Source organism: Trametes versicolor, assembly GCF_000271585.1.
Source record: "Trametes versicolor FP-101664 SS1 unplaced genomic scaffold TRAVEscaffold_10, whole genome shotgun sequence".
Classification (NCBI taxonomy): domain Eukaryota; kingdom Fungi; phylum Basidiomycota; class Agaricomycetes; order Polyporales; family Polyporaceae; genus Trametes; species Trametes versicolor.
Genome location: NW_007360330.1, coordinates 1724373 through 1744996, shown reverse-complemented (window position 1 = coordinate 1744996; position 20624 = coordinate 1724373). Strand labels below are relative to the sequence as shown.

At 55.4% G+C, this 20624-nt stretch overlaps 5 protein-coding genes across 5 annotated transcripts; 4 read left to right on the top strand and 1 right to left on the bottom strand.

Annotated features, from left to right (window-relative positions):
* Nucleotides 1–3819: 3819 nt before the first annotated feature.
* TRAVEDRAFT_22919 (uncharacterized protein) lies at nucleotides 3820–4913 on the bottom strand (the record flags this gene model as incomplete). The annotated part of the gene is made up of 2 exons (XM_008043561.1): nucleotides 3820–4001; nucleotides 4055–4913. The coding sequence occupies 2 exons, from the start codon at nucleotides 4911–4913 to the stop codon at nucleotides 3820–3822; spliced, it is 1041 nt and encodes a 346-aa protein (XP_008041752.1).
* A 2613-nt stretch (nucleotides 4914–7526) lies between these two features.
* On the top strand, nucleotides 7527–10541 carry TRAVEDRAFT_153467 (MFS general substrate transporter). Its single transcript, XM_008044174.1, has 14 exons — nucleotides 7527–7600; nucleotides 8400–8440; nucleotides 8500–8618; nucleotides 8675–8776; nucleotides 8840–8933; nucleotides 9004–9309; nucleotides 9375–9406; nucleotides 9459–9552; nucleotides 9609–9753; nucleotides 9816–9916; nucleotides 9981–10104; nucleotides 10170–10233; nucleotides 10292–10384; nucleotides 10437–10541. Exons 1-14 carry the CDS (start codon nucleotides 7536–7538, stop codon nucleotides 10461–10463), a joined length of 1407 nt encoding a protein of 468 aa, XP_008042365.1. The 5' UTR covers nucleotides 7527–7535; the 3' UTR covers nucleotides 10464–10541.
* Nucleotides 10542–11631: 1090 nt separating this feature from the next.
* On the top strand, nucleotides 11632–13793 carry TRAVEDRAFT_131236 (MFS general substrate transporter; the record flags this gene model as incomplete). The annotated part of the gene is made up of 13 exons (XM_008044173.1): nucleotides 11632–11797; nucleotides 11856–11974; nucleotides 12026–12127; nucleotides 12186–12279; nucleotides 12339–12644; nucleotides 12698–12729; nucleotides 12788–12881; nucleotides 12937–13081; nucleotides 13138–13238; nucleotides 13304–13427; nucleotides 13490–13553; nucleotides 13617–13709; nucleotides 13767–13793. The coding sequence occupies 13 exons, from the start codon at nucleotides 11632–11634 to the stop codon at nucleotides 13791–13793; spliced, it is 1467 nt and encodes a 488-aa protein (XP_008042364.1).
* A 494-nt stretch (nucleotides 13794–14287) lies between these two features.
* Nucleotides 14288–18160, top strand: TRAVEDRAFT_153466 (uncharacterized protein). The gene is made up of 10 exons (XM_008044172.1): nucleotides 14288–14617; nucleotides 15215–15648; nucleotides 15703–15846; nucleotides 15901–15951; nucleotides 16005–16021; nucleotides 16077–16150; nucleotides 16204–16508; nucleotides 16559–17535; nucleotides 17590–17626; nucleotides 17684–18160. The coding sequence occupies exons 1-10, from the start codon at nucleotides 14401–14403 to the stop codon at nucleotides 17804–17806; spliced, it is 2379 nt and encodes a 792-aa protein (XP_008042363.1). The 5' UTR covers nucleotides 14288–14400; the 3' UTR covers nucleotides 17807–18160.
* A 1650-nt stretch (nucleotides 18161–19810) lies between these two features.
* Nucleotides 19811–20302, top strand: TRAVEDRAFT_22915 (uncharacterized protein; the record flags this gene model as incomplete). Its single annotated transcript, XM_008043560.1, has 1 exon — nucleotides 19811–20302. The coding sequence occupies one exon, from the start codon at nucleotides 19811–19813 to the stop codon at nucleotides 20300–20302; it is 492 nt and encodes a 163-aa protein (XP_008041751.1).
* Between the last annotated feature and the right edge of the window lie 322 nt (nucleotides 20303–20624).

Sequence of the window (20624 nt, the reverse complement as noted above, 5' to 3'; positions counted from 1 at the left end):
ACATAGCTGCCTCCGCGTGATATTGACATACCCATTGTTCCTGAGGTTAGAGACGGGGCAAAACGAGCGTGGACATCCACAGCATGCGGCCGCTGGCCGGGGCCGGACGCGAAGGGGGCGGAACTAAACAGTCGGCCCGCACGCCTAGCGTAAACATGTGGCAGAGGGCCCGACGGGGCTTCCCCTGCCTGTAGTGTGTAGTCATTAACGTGCGGCCGAGCGTGACAGAGAATAACCTATCGTCAGTAAGCACGTAGTGCTGCCTCGAATATGCTGTGTCGCTTACGATATTTCAGTAGGGGCATTGACGCGCGGACGCGCATCTGGGCACATGGGCAGTGCGACCAGAGGGGAGCGGTCGTAGATGGCCGTAGATGGCGGCACTGATATTATACACCAAGATACATAGAAGCAGGAGGTCGTGCGGAGGGATGAAAGCAACAGAGACGCTCCGTGTTGCCGTACGTGCTTGCCTTCGCGGGACTAGACCGCCGACCGATCGTGCTGTGGCCTCTGGAAACGCGCATACAGAGGCGTCGGTCACGAATTGGGCGCAGCCTCGAAGTGAGTGCACTCTCAGTACGCCGCCCGCCGCCCGCCGGGGCCAGCTTCTTGCTATGTCCAGACAATGCCGTACGCGCCTCACGACGCTGCGCTAGCAAGGCCCCTTTTTTCGCCTACAATGGTTTGCTGCCGGGGACCGGACTACACTGATACAAGAGGTGGGGAAGGAGCGTAGTAAGGGTGGAGATGCCGTCGACAACCGGCTAGCGCACCCCACGGCGCGCGTTTGACGTGTACTGAGAAAAATGTGAGCATGCGCTGGCTTTATTAATGAATACTCCATGTGCTTACTCATTGACAGTGTCGCGTACCGTGGCTGGTGTTGACGTCTGCGCGCCGACATTCGTGACAAGTAGTTCTTACCCGAACAGAGGGTGGTAGAAGAACGATCGATTCATTCGATAGCTCATAGGTACGCACAGCAGTCTCAAGGAATGCAAAACGGTACAGAGACTGAACAACGTCCAGTTAGACTACGTAAGTGCGGGGGACGAGAGCCCTACATAGTCACCCCGCGCGACGATGCATGACAGCGGACGAAACATCTATAAGCATTGCTAATGAGCGACATGGAACGGTCGCTGACTGGATGTACGTACGTTCTTTCCCACTACGTTGTGCTCGATGCCACTGTTTTATTCTCCTTCTAGGTCTTGGTACGACGACGGGCGAAGTAGCGGGCGGGATTCCATAGCTTCCGCGCAGGAGCAGTGACGGCCAACGGAGTCGCTTTCGGGACAGCAAGGCGGGCCGTGCCTGTACACGCAATCTTGGTAGATTTGGGCGAATGTTTAGGGCGCAGCGCGCCAGCACTTGGGCCCGATTCATTCCCCATGTGGATTATGCTCGGGCTGCAATGCGGTGAGTGGAAGACGTCAGATCTGAAGAAAGAAGACTCACGGAATAGGTCGCGAAGTGTCGGTAGATCTCGACGGTCACACAGCACGAGTGCAATGGCGCACTGGGGAGGTAGTAACGCGGGCCAGAGGAGCGGAGCGGGCGCGAGCGCGTGGCGAGTTGCCAGGGCGAGGGGAAGCGTGAGTCGAGCGAGGGCGAGTGTGCAGAGCGAAGGGAAGGGAAGAGAGAGGAGGGTGAGGGCGAGGGCGAGGGGGAATCACGCAAGGGTATGGGAGAGGTGCAAGAAGGGCGCGACGTACCAAAGCCCGTGGTAGGCGGGGCAGAATGAGCGGTACACGCGAGGGCGAGCTGCGAGTTGCGGGGCCGAGGGAAGACGGGGCGGTTTGAGCGAGGATGATGGCGAGGGCGAGGGCGAGGGCGAGGGCGGGGCCGAGGGCGAAGGTGGGGCCGAGGGCGAAGGCGGGTGAGGTCGGGGTGGAGTGAGGGCGAGCGCGCAAGCGAAGGCGAGGGCGAACGCGGGGGCGAACGCGAGTGAGGGCGAGAGCGAGGGACAGTAACGGCGAGGGTGAGGGCGAGTGGTGCGCGGGCGAGAGTGAAGAGTGCGAGGGCGAGGGCAAGGTCGAGGTCGAGGGCGAAGGCGAGTGAGAGAGCGAGGGACAGTGAGGGCGAGGGTGAGGGCGAGTGGTGCGCGGGCGAGGATGAGCGGCGGGAGGACGAGTCGCGAATACGCGCTGCAGTACTCAGTGCGAGGTCCGACGACGTAAAGTGCGAGGCGCAAAGACGTACAGTGTGAACTTCGAGAATGCGCAGGAGTTACGATGACGCGAACGAGGTTGGAGGAGGGAGGAGGTCGCGGTGTAAGTACGCGCCGACGTTGGGGAGGGCGGGATCGTTGACAACCGCGGGAAACCGCCTCTGCTAGCCTCAAATTCTCAGCGACGCGAGCTACTACACGGTGCGTGGGGTGTTGGCATCGACCTGCGCAAGTTCTGACTTTCGCGGTCGCATAGGCGGAATATTGTGATATGTTTTAAACCAGGCGCGCCTTCACTGGTGAGAACTGATCACACTGAGTCTCTACAGGACATTTTGTTACTGATCATCGCAAGGTATGAAGCCGTTGTTGTTTTGTAATACGAAGACGTTTTGCAAAACGCCGCATTCTGTGCTGGCGATTTGCGAAACGGCGCGGGGTTTGCAACACGGGGTAGGTACTAATACTGGCCACGGCGCGGTGAAATAACCCATATAGCCAGTCAACAAGCACCCTATACATAGCTAACTTGGCGTAGTGGTCTAGAGCGCTGCGAAGTGTGACATCCGGTGTGGCCTCTCGTTCGAACCCCCAGCTCGCCTTTTACTGAGAGCGTTTTCGATATATTCATTTTTTGACGGATTTTTGCGGCACTGAACGGGCACTCCCCTGGTGTGGAAAGCGCATGGCTTTGTACGTGTGATGAATGCATTATATAATGGATATCACGACAGCCCTGTGCTACGCCGGTGTTTTGCAATACATAGTTGGGATAATATCCCGGGTGTTTTGCAACCAGGAGTGTGGACTCTACGTCTGTGCACATGTGAGCATTCAAAACACCAGGTCGCTAGTGCTAGAAAGTTTGGTATGCCTCTGGTTGTCCCGTACCTACGCAGAGGCACTGCAACGTTGCGAAGACAAGCAAAATACGACGGAGTCGCGCGCGATACTGAACGCCCCGGCAAACGCCGGCCAGCAAGCGCCTGCCGGCTCAGAAACTCGTCGAACAGCAAACGGAGTATGATCATCGTTAGGAACAGGTCATACATTGTCACAATCGGACAGGATAGAACAGTGCACCAGGCGGGATACAACGTAACGAGGCGACAGCGAACAACATGGAGTACAACGTCCGAGGGGGATTATATGAAACGAGGCGGTGCGCGAGGCGCGAGAAATCATGTCACGGAAATAGCGAGGAGAGTGAATGCATAGAGGAGCCAGCCGATCCGAGAGCGCGAACGAGAACGAGAATGAAGACGAGAAACCAAAACTGCAACTCAACCCAACCGAAGCGCATGCGTCACCGTGGGGGCACTTCCACGGGCCCTCGCTTGCAAGGACCCGCGGACACATCCCCCGCCAGCTACGCACGCGCGCCCTTCTCCCGTCTATCAGCTGCATAGTGTCCTTCGAGGTGAGTCGCACGCCAAAACGCGCGTCCAGTGTCGGTGACTGGAGGCGCGGTGGGGGCGCGCGACCCGAAGACCGCTATGAAGCTGGTCGGCGCGATGCGCGGGTGCCTGAGGAGGTGCGTCAGCGTGGGGCGCGATGGCGCGAGTAGGATGTGCGCCCGCCATCGGCAGTGCATGTCGAGAAGGGGGGAACTGAGCGTGATAAGGACGAAGACGCACCGTGGCCTAGGCCTTGGGCGCCTTGCGGCGCGGCGAACCTTCGTTGGTGTGATCCGACTGAAAGTGCCGCTTTAAGTCGTGCTTGCGGCTGAACGCCCTGGTGCAGCCGGGCGCGAGGCACGCAAATGGGCGTTTCTGGTGGTGCACGGAGCTGATATGCTTGTCGAGATTGTTGCGTCGCGCCCACACTGTAGAGTGACGTCGCTCAGTATAGGCGAAACGACGGCGGAGAGGGACGCACAGCTACCGCACTCCGGGCAGACGAGGGTTTTCTCCGTGCTCTGCCGCTTGCGCTTCTTCGCAGGCTTCTCGCCGTCCACGCTAGACGCGCGTTTCGGGGAAGTGGTGGACGCACTCGGAGTAGCGCTCTCGGGGGCGACCTCGGGACACGTCTCCGGGACGTCGACGATGTGCTGGGAGGTCAGCGGGGCGACATAGTCGCCCGCTGGCATGCTCATTCCGCACCAGGCAGAAGCAGCAGCACCTGATAGGTGCTGCTGCTGCTGCTGCGGCTGCACATAGGTGTCGGCACCCATGTCGCAACGGGATGAGAACGCCCACGGGTCGCTTTCGATAGGCGGCATGAGGCCAGAAGGAACGCTGTACGTCACCGGGAAAGGGCCCTGCTTGAAGGCTCCCATGGGGCAGCCGTAGGGCTCGGCAGCGGGGGGGTTGGAGGGTTGCCCGTTGCAGGCGAAGTCCTCGATGGTGTCGGACTTGGGCGAAAAGCGGTAAGTGGGATCGATGGCAGTATCGTCGGATGCCATGGAGAGTGGGGAGGCCGGGATGGTGGAGTCGTCAGAATAGACGCTTGACGGCGCCTGAGCGGGGGACTGCGGTAGGTTGATCCAATTTGTCCACTCGGGATCGTAGACGTCTGGGAGGGGGACGGCGGCGTCGATATGCTCCAGCGCGTTGTCCAAGCCGGCACGGTCAATGTCGAAGTCGAAGTCGGCGACACTGGAGGTGGGTTGATTGCGGGCGTATCCGGCGTCGGGCTGAGGGTCGGGTACAACTTCGGGGGTGCTCATAAGCTTGAGCCAGTGCTCTAATTGCTCGAGGGTCTGGTTGTCGAGGGAGTTAAGGTCAGAGTAGTCCATGAGTGCTCAGTGGTGACTGTTGAGGAGAGTGTTGGTGTGGTGGAGGTGAGAGGGAGAGAGAGGTGAGCAGACACAGGTGGGGTGTGTGGGTATTTGACCGTCCGATTAGTCGACTGCGGTGCTCGTGCACAAGGACTTCCCTTCCCAGGTACAGCAACGTCTTCTGCCGTCTGCCATGCCGGTTCCCCCTTACGTACATATGCCCCATTCCAGACTATGAGAGACCTGCCTCAAATGTCGGTCAGTCATCGCATCTAGGACATGATCACCGCCACAAAAGAGTTACCATGCATTTTCGTGGTCAAGAGGGTATAAACACCGTCAGGGAGATAGAGCGCACCGGGGGAAGGTTGATTTGAGAAGTTGAGACGGTCACCGTCTCGAACTGCTTCGTAGAAACTAATGTGAGTATTACAGTAAGGAAACGATAAGTACTTGGCACATTACTACAAATTGACTACAAGTCATTATTCGGCGCCGACTTGTTCAAGTCCGGTAGGCCGACGATCATTGCGGGGGCGTAGGGCGTCTAAGTGTAAACACTCCTTGCCCCAGACATTCATCTCGCTCGAGCAGCCCAGCTAGGGATGTATAAAAATCCCAAAGTCACACCTTTGCGATCACGGACATGAAGACTTCAACGATGCGGGCTGTCGTCGCTATCCCGTTGATGATCTTACGGCTGAACATACACTAAGTCCGACCTCTCGATGGCGACCTCGCTTGGACTTGTACTGTCGCGGAGGTATGTCAACTCTTGAGAATCTAAAACTCACGAAGGCTCTGTAAAACATGTTAGTTGCCACATTATGTCTCATGATTTTCATTCATGCTCACACGACGTCCCATCTCTTTAAAAAAAAGGCCCCCTCGGCCTCGACAGCCGATCATGACTTCTGCTGCACACAGACAAGGGTTGCGCCCTACTAGCAGACCGGGAAACGGACTGCACCGGACCAGGAGAGTTACTGAAGTTTGAACGGCCACAACGCTACCTAAATATGTGACTATATGCGCCAAATCAACTGCCCAACTACTGTGAGTACTTTTCGAAATGATGCCCTTGTGAATGCTCAGAGCTGTCTGTCAGCTGCAAGGTGTTTCTAGATATGCTGTTTCCTCATACTTAGACTCATATGCTTGCGGAATTCGGTAAGGGCATCGCATGCAGTTGCTCCTCGCAATTCCGTTTGGGCAGCAGTGAGAGAGTCAGTTGCAACCCATATCCGCTCAATATAAAGGGCCTCCTTCCCCCCGAACACGGCCGTATGGACGGTCATCGACCCTTTCAAACCTTCAGTAACAACTTCCAGGGCAACCATAATGCTCTGGCACCTCGGGTACGTGATGTTGTATGGTCGAGGGGTAATGCATCGGAGTTCGGACTGATCGCAACATTTGTCTTTAGTCTCGTCCACTCAGCGAACGCCATCGCGAGCGCAACCTCCTCCGTTACCAACTCCAACTCCGGAAATGCCTACACGGAACCAGTGTCAACATCTTCTTGATTCTGTGGCGAGATAGACCCAACAACCTAGGCTTGACAGTCAGCCTTCATCATGCCCGTTGCACAACAATGCACTTCCGCCCTTCTCGTCTCATTCAAGTTGAGCAAAGTCCACAACGAGGCTAATGGGACATCCGAAAAACAAAATGGCACCTTTAGGTGATATCAAGCTTATACTCGCATTGCCTGCCTCACATGTGCTGAACTTCTAGCTCTTCATATTCCATAGGCGCCCGAAGCTCCGAAGGCGACAATCGTCAGAAACGGGCCTTAGCGCATGGAACGAGGGATTATATTTCCCTGCGTTGCGTCTACTCCTGTCTTCCCATCCCCGCTTCCTCTTCTCGTGAAGAAATTGAAACAGCTGCGGCAGCCTTGCGGAGGCCCAAGTCAAGGCTGGCGTCAAGTTGGCGCCTCCGAGCGGCCATTGGGGTGCGTCTTGTCACCACGACATGCATATATGTATATACTCTCATCTCACCTCTCAGTTTGAGCAGCTTTTTCTGGATAGAATATCCATGAAAACGACTGCGATCCGGCGTTGAACCAGTTTCCGAAGGCAGGGTGAGCGAGTTGCGCGACTCGGACTCGTGCCGGACCTTCCGATTGGCGCTTCGCGAAAACGCCTCACTCGGACCGGACCGATCGAGGAGTGCAGAATTTTGGGACACTCAGTGCAGTCATCCTCAAGTGAAACTAGAAAACTGCATCCCAGAACTATCCAAGTTTGATCCAAGTAGAGGTAAGCTGGTATCCTTTGGAAGGCGTGTCGAAGATCATTATGATTAACGAGCGTCATGTCTTCAGGCACCAAGGGGCGCTCGAAGTCACTCGGTGGCTTCCGAGCATCATTCATGTCCACGGTCAACTGACCGCTTCGCATACCGCGTACGGACTGCGGGCGCCCGAGGGCAGCTGACCCGAGTCACTGCACCCACGAAACTCAATATTTATAGTGAGCAATGACTGGCCCCGACGCCAGTGCGAGACGCGCTGCTCGCCTTCCTCCTGTCTGCGACGCCTGCTGCACCATGTCCCTCGAGAAGCACGCGTCCTCTTTCGACGAGAAGGCACCCGGCAGGGACCCCGATGTCGTCAAATCCGAGTCGGTCTCGATGGCGGTGGAGGAGCGGAGGCTGGTGAGGAAAATCGACTGGCGCATCATGCCCATCGCAGAGCCGTCTACATTTTGTTTTGCAAAACACGTGGGGTAATAGCCCAACGGCGGTTTGCAAAACACTGGGTTATCAATGTGGCTGTGTTATAAGCGCCCGTTTAAATGCGTCTTAAAAGGGAGCAAAATTCACGCCTTCAGGAAAAGTGGCAAGCAACAGATTTGAACCTGGAGGTTCAATAGATACATCACTTTCTCTACGGTAAATACCACTACAGCAAAGGAGCATTACAACTGGCTCAAGCTCAGGGAATATATGGTGCGCTCCAACACCTTTCTACTCGTGCACAATACCTCAAGTTTGCTGTCCTGGACTCAACAATGCGACCGGAAGCTATGTAATATTGATTCCTGAGCCATTTTGGATGCCTAAATTGCAGGATAATATGTGCTGAAGGCTCAGCAGGGGACCTATTGGTATGAACTAGGCGCCTGCTTAAGTGGGTGGTTGCGAACTTAGAACGTTGATGTCTTCAGGAGGGTAGTTGAAATAGGGATGTATTGATATGCACATGTGCCCTTGTAAGTCTTCTATGGTGTAGTGGTTGAAGCTGCTGTTTGGGCCACTTCATAAGTGGGTGAGCATTGAGGTTCAATACCTTGTTTGGGCTTTTTTTTCCTTTGTCACATTTAATATTTGGTGGGCCGGTCAGCGTTGCAACCCTTCGTAACTACCTTACGTAGCATTTGATGTACATCCAATACATTCCGGGGGTGTGTTTTCAGGTGAGCAGGTAGGTAGTGCTACCCCAATGTTTTGCAAAACTCAGGTGGGTTAATAGCCCAACGGTTTTGCAAAACAGAGTGTGGACTCTACCATCGCATGCATCATGTATCTCTTTGCTTGTGAGTTCTTGTGTACCTTTACTTTGAAAAGAGTGTTCATTGATACATCTGCGCGTCAGTCTTGGACCGGTCGAACCTCGGGAACGCACGTCTGCAAGGGCTACCGCAGGACACCCTACACGGCGACCCGACGGGCGTGCAGTTCGACTGGGTAAACTCAGTGTTTTTCTTCTCATACGTGAGTGTAATTGCAATCGAAGACTCTGTCATTTTCTTAGGCTAGCTTTGCCACAGATCATCTGTCAAGTTCCAGCGACGCTCTTGTCCAAGTTATGCCCGCCGCGCATCTGGCTCGGGTGTGCGACGGTGGGGTGGGGATTGTGCTCGGTGCTCATGGTGCGCATACGCCCCTATCCGCAGCGATGAACTCACCGATGACGGAACGTAATCCGCGCGCAGTCCACGGCGTTCAACTTCCCTGGTCTGCTTGTCGCTCGCATCGGGCTCGGCGTCTTCGAGGCCGGGTTTGGACCCGGTATTCCCCTTTACATGTGTACGTTACGCGGCGACGGTCTCACGCTATCGTCCCCCGGGCCCGCGCTGGTATTGACTCTCGATGACAGCGTTCTTTTACACGAAAGAGGAGATGGGTATGCGCATGGCGTACTGGTTCGGGTTCGCCGCGGTAGCCGGCGCGTTCGGCGGTCTTATCGCGTTCGGTGTGCAAAACGTGCACGCGGCGGTGGCGAACTGGAAGCTGCTGTTCATTATCGAAGGTCTCCCGACGGTGCTCATCGGGGTGCTGGCTATGGTGGTGCTGCCGAACAGGCCCGAAGAGACGACCATGTTCAACGAGAAGGAGCGTGAGATCGCTCTGGAGCGTATGAACCGCGGCATCAAAGCGGACACCGGGAGGACTGTAACAAAAGGTGAGTATGTGCGCTTGCAGGGCTCTACAGGATGATGAACATGCTTACTGATAATTTTCTGACAGCCCACATCTACGCGGCGTTCAAGGACTGGAGGGTTCGTCGTGCGTCTAACGGTCATGAGCCTACGCCACTAACGCTCGGATCAGATTTACGCGGCAGGTGTCTTGTACTTTGGGGCCAATTGTGCCCTTGCGTCTATATCTGCATTCTTGCCCACTATCATCACCACATTCGGATTCAGTCAGTACGCACCTACTCCTCTCCGTGCGCTATACTGAAATTTCTTGCACTGGTAGCGAATGCACGCGCGCAGCTGCTCACCGTGCCGCCATACGCCGTCTCTGCGGTGTACCTGTGCTTGAACTCCTACGTGTCGGACCGGCTGCAAAGCCGCGGGATCTTCGTTGCGGCAGCCAGCGCGCTGGCCGGCATAGGCTACGTGTATGTGACACTGATTTGCACGTTGGCAACAACTCGACTGACCAGCCTCGCATACAATACAGGCTGTTGCTCACAGTGGCCGAGAACAACCATGTCCGCTACTTTGCGACGTTCTGCATCACGAGCGGGACCTACACAACGATCGGGATCATCATCGCCTGGTGTACGCAGTATCTTGTTCTCTGTGGAAACACGCCATCTGATACCGATCTCTCCTGACCCCACAGTCGCCCACAACCTCGGATCTGAGACTAAGAAGGCGACCGGAATCCCGATGTATATGGCTATTGGCCAGTGTGGTAGCGTGTTGGGGTCACATATCTACCCGAAAACGGACGGTCCGCGGTATATGTGAGTGGCAATGATCTTGACCCTGCGATGAGTGTATGCTGATCCAAGTATGCCATGTCCTACAGCAAAGGCTTCGCTGTGACTTGCGCATTGCAATTTGTTGCAGCGCTCGCGGCGGTTATCCTTACGGTATATCCCTTGGCAATTGTCTTCTGCGAATTGGGCATTTACGAAGGGCACATGATAGGTATCCTACCGCATGGAGAACAAGCGGAGAGACCGGAAGCACGGCAAAGCCGTACGAGATGCTCCGGTGGACACGTCGGAGCTGGCGGACAAGGTGTGTAGCATCGACGGCCGGCTTCTACTTCAAACCTCACGCATTTATGCAGGCCCCGCTCTTCCGTTACGTCCCGTGATGAGATGTCCATGAAGGTGTTGAGCAAACGCAATTTGAAACGAAGTTTTTGTTGTCTATGTACGAAATCCATGATTTGCGATGACTGATGAGGGAGTCTATAACAGGACGTGAGACTCTGAGCGTATTCGACTATTTCGGGACTGCGGAGTGTATGCGCGCCAGAATTGGGGCTCCAGGTCTTACCGCAGCAAGGGGTTCTCAAGGGGTTCTGCCGGACCGCATTGCACCCAAAGGTTCCATAACATCGGCCAGGCCCGCAGAGAGGTATACCTGACAAGTTCTGTTGCCAGTCTGATGGAGAATACCTGCTCCTCCCAGAAGCTCCAGGTGAGTGGTATTCGGTAATCAAAGATGCAGCTCGGCGATCTAATATGCCTACGGCGTAGTACTTACGATGTACCACATCGACAGCTGTTCGTTGACAGTGAATCCAAACGTTACAGACTTCTGTATACTATATATAACGTTCACAGTTCTCAGGTTAGTACCTCCCCCTTATGCCCACAATTCACGAAGCGCTTTCAGTGGTTGACGCGCACATTCCGACAATTTAACAGGGGCTTCAGTGCGTGGCAATGCTTGCCGGCTGCGTTGTGTCGCACCCTCGGTTCATGTACCGCCCGAATGTCATTGTGGGAAGAGGGTAGATCAAAGTACGTCTGGTCGCACACATGCCAAACGGGTTTTCAAAAGCCGAGGCACAGGATGCGTTCATCGGACTGTTTTTAGAGGCATTGAATGCTAGCGACTTAACGGATTCGCGAGTCATAGCTTGTTCCGCTCACTGTTGGTTATATCCTCCCACTCATTCGATCAGCTCTCGGAGACATTATAGGATGCTGCCAGAGTAGTGACTCGTCATACCTGAAGCAAATCCCCGAAGGCCTCGACGAAAAGTCTGTACGGGCATACAAGCAAAACTCACACACGGCGTCGTCTTTTTAGGTTCCAAGGGGTGTTCGAAGCCGTTCTTCGGTGGCTTCCGCACGTCATTTATGGCCGCAGTCAACTGACCACCCCTCGTACCGTGTAGGGACAACGGGCTTCCGTGCAGCTGACCCAAGTGAATGCACCAATGGAGCACAATATTTATAGCGAGCAATGACTATGCTCAGCGTCGCAGAACGCGCTCTGCTCACCTTCGCCTTCCCTCTACTGTCCGCGCCATGTCCGCAGAGAAGCATACGTCGTCTTTCGACGAGAAGGCATCTGGCGTTGATGTCGATGTCGTTCAACCCGACTCGGTCTCACTCGCAATTGAGGAGCGCAGGCTGGTGCGGAAGATCGACTGGCGTATCATACCCATTGCCTGTGCGGTATATCTGTTTGCTTGTAAGTACGCTTTTTATCCTGTGTGAATAGTGCAGCTACACATATATCCGCGGGTTAGTCTTGGACAGGTCGAATCTGGGAAACGCACGCCTGCAGGGGCTGCCACAGGACACCTTGCACGGTGACCCCACCGGCGTGCTGTTCGACTGGGTGAACTCGGCATTTTTCTTCTCATACGTGAGCATTGAAACCGCTCGAATAATCTGCCGTCTCTGAGTTATCATACAGATCATTTGTCAAGTACCGGCGACGCTCCTCGCTAAGCTGTGCCCGCCGCGCATCTGGCTCGGGTGCGCGGTCGTGGGATGGGGAATGTGCTCCGCGCTCATGGTGAGCTCACCGTTCGCGGTCACGATAAACGAACCGCTGACTGAAGTTCCGCACTTAGTCCACCGCATTCAATTTCCCTGGCCTGATGGTCGCCCGCATCGGGCTCGGCGCCTTCGAGGCGTGCTTCGCACCTGGCATCCCCCTCTACTTGTGTACGTATCGCAACAGCGCTCGTCTCACGCTGTTGTCTGACCGCCGCTTGCTGTGGCAGCGTACTTCTACACAAAAGAGGAGATAGGCAAACGCCTCGCCTTCTGGTTTGGGTTCGCCGCGGTGGCAGGCGCGTTCGGCGGTCTTATCGCGTTTGGCATTCAGAACGTGCATGCTGCGATCGCCAACTGGAGGCTGCTGTTTATCATCGAAGGCGTCCCGACGGTGCTCTTCGGTCTCTTGGCGATGATCATCCTGCCGAATCGACCCGAAGAGACGTCCATGTTTAATGAGAAGGAGCGGGAGATCGCTCTGGAACGGATGAACCGCGGTTACAAAGCTGACGTGGGGAGGCACATTGCCAAATGTAAGTACGCATATGTGCTGCCGGTGTGCACCGTACTGAATTCGTACTTGCAGCTCACATCTACGCGGCGTTCAAAGACTGGAGGGTACGTCGGGGTTCTATGCCGGTCCAAGAATCTTCGTCACTGACGCATGTACTATCAGGTATACACCGGCGGGGTTTTGTATTTTGGAGTTAACTGCGCCGTTGCGTCAATAACTGCCTTCCTTCCTACCATCATCACGACATTTGGAGTCAGTGAGTACCTGACTAGTTTTATTCAGGTGCTCTGTTGAAGTGAACACATCAATAGCAAATGCACGCGCACAGCTACTCACTGTGCCGCCGTACGCTGTTGCTGTTGTGGTCCTGTGTATTACTGCATACTTTTCGGACCGACAACAGAGCCGCGGAGTCTTCATCGCAGCCGCTAGCACCCTAGCTGGCATTGGATATGTGTTTGTGCTCTCTATTAGCTTCGTTACTCGCCACTGAACGCTCGTGCGCAAAACAGGCTTCTGCTCACTGTTAGCGAGAATATTCACGTCCGCTACTTCGCGACATTCTGCATCACGAGCGGGACATACACGTCGATCGGGGTGACTATTGCTTGGTGTACGTCTTAAGACCCTAACATCATAGCAGCTCGTCATCTGATGTTAACGTTCCTTGTTCCACAGTCGCCCATAATCTCGGATCGGAGACAAAGCAAGCAACGGGCACCCCAATCTACCAGGCGATCGGCCAGTGCGGTAGCGTGCTGGGGTCGCATATCTTCCCAGCAACAGAGGGTCCTCAATACATGTAAGACACGGCCAGTCTAGGTGAAATGTGCGTACTGATGTGAGGCATGCCTTGCGTTTCAGCAAAGGCTTCGCAGTGAGTTGTGCGTTGCAGTTCCTTGGAGCACTTGCTGCGGTCATCCTCACGGTAAGCCCTTCGGCTACAACCGCTGTCTTAGTAGTTTCGACACATATTCACTGTGTGTGTAAGATATCCTACCGCAATGACAACAAGCGAAGGGATGAAAAATACGGCGAACCCGCGCAAGATGAGCCAGTGGACACGTCAGAGCTGGCGGACAAGGTGCGTAACGTTCACTGCCTCCCTCCTTTTGGACGCTCATGCGTTATACATATGCAGGCCCCGGGGTTTCGGTATGTTCCCTGATGATCTTGCCGTAAACGACCACCATACGAGTTCGATGCCTGGGAACGACTACGCCGGGAGGAGAACGGATCGAGCGTGGATATGAGTTCTGTATTTGGACTGTAGCTCTGGATGGATTCTGAAGAGGTAGAATGTAAGAGGATAACAAAGCTGCGAACGGAATTTTTACGGCTCGCCTACGATGTCGCCGAAGAGACCTTCTCGAGGAAATGTACGACGCCTTCTGGCGACTCTGGTCTCCGTCGAACAATAGACTCTAAATACGGCCTCCGAGGATCAGTACTCTTCGCACGTTGCTGACGACGAGCCTTTCCATTGTGCCAGAACAAGAGAGCAGTGCTGGGGATTCGACGTCGCGAAGCAGATGGACATCGTCGTCACCTGCAGCGAGCTCGATGCCGCGTAAATTCCCACCATTTAATTGAGAGCTCGGTTACGTAAGCAAATATACCTTGATCACTTTTTCTCTTGCGGCTTGTCCGACGACGTTCATCTCGACTTCCCCGTTGTGTACGGCAGCGACGGCCACCCCGAGGCATATACCATCATCGGCACCTGCGAGGACTAGAGGTCTCCCTGCTCTTTCTCTGCTTCTCTACGGACCACCATGTCTGAGTACAACACGCCGCCTCCGGAAGCGCGCCCGCAGCCGCACCCCTACCTGCACGAGCCGCTGCTATACATCTCGGGATTGCCACCATACGTGAGAGACGAAGACCTCGCAGTCGCGTTCCAGACCTGCGCGCCGTTCCGGCCCAACATCCTGCGCGACGGCTCGAACAAGCCTCTGTCGGGGACGATCGAATTCAAGTATCTGGAGAAAGGTGCGTCTGCTCTCCTTCGTTTCTGCGTTTCGGGGCGTAAGAGGGAACAGATTGAGTCGTTGCTACCGTGGAGGTAACGTGGGCCGGCTGGGAGGCGGAGTCCGACGCCATGAGAGCGAGTTCCTGTTTGGTCGGTTGCCTGCACGGAGGGCGCACGGCTGAAGCGTACCGTCGGGCTTCATCGGTCAGATCGATACCGCACTCCATCACCACAATTCCGGAGACATATGCTCCATCTACTGTGCCTGCTACACCCGATCGTGGCCGAAGATAGTACGTCGCGTCGGCGTGAGGCACGATATGCGGGCAGGATGGTTTCACTGTTTTCTGCGAAACGAACGTGGTAACGGCAGGCTATACTGGCTTCAAGGTTGCCCCATTTAGGGCTGGACGCGTATCCGTGCATCATTCCACCGATTTTGAACGACAGTACTCCTCCACGCCACTTCCGAGCTGTTATATTTTCGGCGCTTGCGACTCCGCTCCCAGAAGCACACATCCTGTGTATACTATTATAGCCAGCTATTTGCTTGCTCGACATGCTCTCTTCTTTGGTGTGCACATTTGCGCAGATTGCTAATTTTTTTTTACTAACAGCGGAGAAGGCCCTTGCAACGTTGCAAGGCCGGCACATTCCGAACCTGCTGCAACCCGCACTGCTCACGTTGTCGCCATATCCCTCTACAACACCTCCAACGCCCCTCCCGCCACCATCTGCGTCGCCTCGTCTTGTGAAGCAGCTTCCTCCTGGCTACACCGACTCGCAGCTCTACGATCTCTTCCGTTCGTTCGGTGCTCTCGCCTCCGTACGAACTCAGTCACCCTTCGGACCGGACACTGGTGTGGTCGAGTTCTGGAGGGAAGAAGATGCGCGCGAAGCAGAGGAGGCGATGCACTGCGCGGATGTCGAGGGCCAGAACATCGTCGTGCAAATATACCAGCCGCGTCGCGCCGGCGCCGCGATGAGCGAGTTCAGCCCGAACGCACCGTCGTTCGTTCCCACTGGCTCGGTATTCCCGTACCCTGCCCAGGTGCGTTCACCCAAATTCGTGCGTGTGGTCAGATTTGGAACCCTATCCTCGCAGTACTCACCTCCGCGGCAATCGCCTTACCCTTCGCGCCCCTTGTTCTTGCATGGCCCCGGACAGCAGGTTCAACTAGCGCCTTTATCTGGTCCAGGATCCACGAGCCATAGTGGACTCATCGACCCTTGCAACCTGTTCATCAAAGTGAGCACTCGAGAACAACTTTCAATAGTGGATTGAGCGCTTACCATAGTACAGAATCTCGATACCTCCATCGACTCGAACGGTCTGTTCTCTCATTTCCGTCAGGTGAGTTGCTCGAATAATGCGGAAAACTCAATGCTCAACGTGGCGGGCGATAGTTCGGGCAAATTGTCAGGTAAAGCACACAAGCAAGCTCTTGTGCCCCAAAGTCAGTCACTGAGTCGGTTTAGCGCTCGCGTCATGCGGAACGAAGGAGGCGAAAGTCGTGGGTTTGGTTTCGTCTCGTACCAAACGCCCGATCAAGGTATTAGAGCGGAACTCCGAGTGTTCCGCGTCCATTACTGACCAGCCATGAAGCTGCCGCTGCTCTGAACCAGATGAATGGTGTCGTGATTGGGACGAAGTCTCTCGTGGTACGCCTACACGAGCCCAAGCAGCTCCGCCAAGAAAAGCTTGCCCAGCGGTTCGGCGGGCACAACGGCCACCCTCGTAGCAGCAGCGGCGCAACGAGCCCTACCGCCAGCGAGGCGGGCGAGAGCTACGCTGGATGGCCGAGTCCGAGCAGCCATCCCGCCGTGCTTGGCTCTCCTACTATGGGTGGCCACCACGAACGTCACGAGCGGCCCGACAGAGCGCGCCGTAGCTCTGGGAGCTTCTTCCATGTACGTTCAGACTTATCGACGATTTGTATATGTGCTCACGCAGCATGTAGGCTGCACTCGCGGGTACGCTCAACCTGCCTATGCGTTACGACGATCTTTCTGCGCTCTCTCCCGTTGTTCGCAAGGAGGTGCTCACGGGCGAGCTGAGTAGGCGGATCAAGAGCATGGATGTCGTGCGCTCCGAGGAGCTCGACACGGTCGTTCAGTCGATCGTGGCGCTTTCGCTCAGTGAGGTCGTGCAGGGCATCCAAGATCCTAGCAAACTCTCGGAGCAGATCCAGGCTGCTAAGAAGTCGCTTAACCCCGCGAAAGCATCCAAATCACCATCGCCTTCGCCTGCAGGTTCTCAAGACTCTCGGCTTCTCGATGCATCAGCTCCCAACGCGACTGCTTCTGCGCCGGATCACCCCTCGACGCCGCTTTCGATGCCTGCTACCCTGTCTACCCCACCGCGGACCGAGTCGCCATCCGGTTCGCTTGCTCCCCAGTCCGAGAAGGACCGGATGTTCGCCGCAGTCAGCAAGCTCGAGTCGGCTCAGATCGCAGAGCTCACGGAGCTGCTTATGTCGCTGCCCAAGCGTGAGCGCGCAATGTGCCTTTTCAATGTCGAGGTGCTCCGCGCCAAGATCGCAGACGCGAAGCTTGTGCTAGAGGTCGAGGACGAAGAGGAGCAGACCCCGGCCATCTCGACCGTACCCGTGCCACAAACGCCGCAGGCACGCAAGGTTTCGGCGGCCTCGTTTGACTCCCCGCAGACGCCCGACCTGTCGTCGCGCGGCCCGAGCGTCGCTGCGAGCCCAACTCCCGCGACGCCCAGCGCACCCTCTTCGGCGGCGCAGGTGTACACAATCGCGTCCCTCGCGCGTTTGCCTGCGTCGGAGATTATCCGTCTAGTCAACACGTCCTCGGTCACTGGCCTTCCGCTTCCGAAGGCGGACCCAATGGTCGTGAAGGCGACGGACGAGTTCATCGACAGTTTGCGCGACAAGCCCGTCAACCAGCAGAAGCAGCAGCTGGGTGACAAGCTGTGCGTCATTCATTGTAACACTGTTGTTTGTTCGTGTGCTGACGTCTCTTGTAGTTGGCGTGTCGTGAAGGCATTCGGTATCAAGGGAGCAGTAAGTATTCTGCTTATAGCTGGTGATTTGATAATTGTTGCTGACGTCCGCCGACAGCCCAAGATCACCATTGCACTCCTTGACCAAGACGATCTCCGTCCCCTCGCCCACCTGATGAACAGCTACCCATCCGTGCTCAAGGAGAAGGCGCTCCTTGTGCAGGCCGCTCAAACGAAATAATGACCCAATACCTCCGAATGTTGCTCCCGTTGTCACTACCCGCACGTTGCTTCTATCTCCGCCCGCGCCCCTAATATCCCCATCTCTCGTTGCTCTGTCTTGCTTCCCCTTGGGCCCGTACCTCCAGGATCACATACCTCGCAAAGGAGGAGGATCCGATACGTCTCTTTTCACAATCCCTGGACCCGTCATTCCCGCCGTCCCGGAGGTCGCCGTCTATACCGCCCCACAGTTACTGTCTCTCTCGCGGAAGGTCGCACTGGTTATATACCAAGGCTCGTCCCCATCCCCGTCTCCCTCTCCATCCCACATTGTTTGCTCCTGCTGTCCACGCGCGCCGTCCGCTGCGCCCACACCTACCATCATTGCTCGTGTTCCACACTCTTCCTATACACATTGACGTCTACATCTTGTTACGACTTTTGACGACCGTTCCGGTTCACTATCTTGTTCTACGCCCCCGTACTTACACCCGTACTAACAGCGCCCGCGACGCCGAATGATCAATACCGATCGTTGTTGGGTCCTTGCGCTGCGAGCGAGAGCTGTATACTGCCTCCCGGATGTAGGTGGGTGTTTGGTTCATCCTCTCAGCGTTCATTGCGGTGCGCACGTCCTCCTAAGAGTGGTGCGTCTCTATCACATCTGGCTATAGATATCGGGTACGTTATATATCATGTTACTAGGCCGGAGGTAAGCAATGTCAGGATCTGCCAAAGTTCATCTCCCTAATTGTAAACTATCTACCAGGGCAATGTCTTTTGATCATATTATGCGCTCAGGGACTGACGATATATTCGAGAGGCTCTCGGTTTCCTAGATGCGCTAGCCCAAACTCTCGTATTCAAGTGGCCAACCTTGTATGCTCGCAGCTGCGCACAAGCTGTCCACTGCTCGACCCTGTGCACCTCACCGCGCCTTCCGTCTGTATGACCGCCTGCTATCCCTCTATTGGACACCATCCGCGGGGCTCGCTACCACCAAACTTGAAGGCGAACTTAACTCAAAAATAACGGGGTTCGTTCGAGATGTCGACCCATTGAATGCTATGGCGAAACACATGGTGAGTTACCCGGTCTGTTAATGTGCCGTGTTAATGCAGAACGTACAATGGCGAACAACAAGGAAGGTGTCATGTTCGAGCTATTTTCAGCCTTGAAACGCTGCCATAGAATAACGAAGTAGCACGGTGGCTCTCGTTCCTTACCTCTATGCGCTGCGCCCAGACGAAGTGAAGCCCAGGCTCACTTAGAAACATCAGGAGGTGAGGACGGCGTTCCGTCCAATCCACCCCGTGGCCGAACCTTGCGTCGAACGTGAAACCTGAGTTCCTGGGCCCTGAAACGAAGCAACCCTCGAAGCCAGAGAGGAGTGCAGCCGAAACCTTTCTCGCGTCGCAAGTGTCGGAGCATTACGGATAGTAAGTGCTTGCGCATCGAGCATCTGTCTATTGATTTTTAGTGTGACATCCTGTAGGACTTACTTCTCATCGCCCTCAAAGATAGTGACGGTGGATAAGCTCGATTGCATCAAAGAGGCAGTGAGGCGTTCACCCCATCCAAGACCTCTGCTTTCTGGGTTTCCCTCCCCAGACGGAGCGTCCTGGGCTTTCAAGTACGGTTTCTTCCCCGCATTGGATAAGGTTCCGTGCAGAAGGGTAATTTCTCATCGAATGGGCGGTAGAAGGTGGACGACTCCTCATGAGGTGTGTCACAAGAGGTGCGCATGTTGGCTCTGTTAACACGTTCGACTCAAGGGGAGCAAGGTATATAAACCTCACCTTGAAGCTGCTAGCCCCCAGCACCCGACATCCCGACGGCCTCTGGTGCGAATCCCCCTCACCTCCCTTTGCTCACGATTAATGTGTCCTCTCCCTACAGGATCCTGCTGCATATCAGACACTTCTACATTTACGTCCTCGTACGAGACCCTCACGCAGGTATTTCATATCTTCTAACGGATCGCGGCTTGGGCTAATGTATTTCACGGTATATTCTTCCAGTCATGCCGCCCACCGACATCGTGCAGAAGCTTCGCAACTACCTGTACGATCAGCAATTTGTCCAGCCCGAGTTCGTGCGCGCGTTCGAGATGGCCAAGGAAAAAGCGGGTCCTCTGTTCCAACAGTTTGGGATCAAGACCGTGGACGACTATCTGGACTATTACGACAAGTTGGTCAAGTGGGTGCCGACGGAGACCAAGGACGGCACCTTCGTGTACACTCACCTCTGCCTGTTCTACTTCGTGCTCGGCCAGGATCCCCTTTTCGGTACCCAGAGCGCGACCAGACCCACCACGCACTCTCCGTACACGTGGCTCTCGCGGTGGATCATCGAGTATGCGAAGGAGATGGGCAAGTGGATGGACACGACGGAGTCAATCAACAAAGCGTCGATCGACACCTTCTTCGAGGCGGAGAACTACCACATGGCGGACTACGACTCGCGAACTTCACCTCCTCACGCATCCCATCCCGCGCTTGCTCTCGCTCACTAGTTGAGTGCTCGATTCTCATACACCTGCCCAGCTTTACGTCCCGAAACGCTGTTAGTGGGTGTTGGTATTCGAGCATGTCAACATATTTCTCAATATTAATTATATGCCAGCAGCTTTCAAGCGGCGCGTCCGTCCGTGAGCGCTCATCATGAGTGAGTGACGCGCGCAGCCTCAGTCATGAGCGCTGAGCGCTGAGCATGCAAGCCTGCCAATAATACGTTCAGCTCCGTCTCTCGAAACATGTTTCGAGTCCTGTAAAATAGGGTGCAAGCAACGTCAGGGCCACTTTCTGCAGCCAGACTATGTGCACAAGGACTGGACA

Coding starts and splice junctions, on each gene's coding strand:
- TRAVEDRAFT_153467 (XM_008044174.1), top strand. CDS start 7,536: ATGGCGGTGGAGGAGCGGAGGCTGGTGAGGAAAATCGACTGGCGCATC. Junction 10,234..10,291: donor TCGCGGCGGTTATCCTTACG/GTATATCCCTTG, acceptor GGCACATGATAG/GTATCCTACCGCATGGAGAA. Junction 10,385..10,436: donor CGTCGGAGCTGGCGGACAAG/GTGTGTAGCATC, acceptor GCATTTATGCAG/GCCCCGCTCTTCCGTTACGT.
- TRAVEDRAFT_153466 (XM_008044172.1), top strand. CDS start 14,401: ATGTCTGAGTACAACACGCCGCCTCCGGAAGCGCGCCCGCAGCCGCAC. Junction 14,618..15,214: donor ATTCAAGTATCTGGAGAAAG/GTGCGTCTGCTC, acceptor TTTTACTAACAG/CGGAGAAGGCCCTTGCAACG. Junction 16,509..16,558: donor GCTCTGGGAGCTTCTTCCAT/GTACGTTCAGAC, acceptor CGCAGCATGTAG/GCTGCACTCGCGGGTACGCT.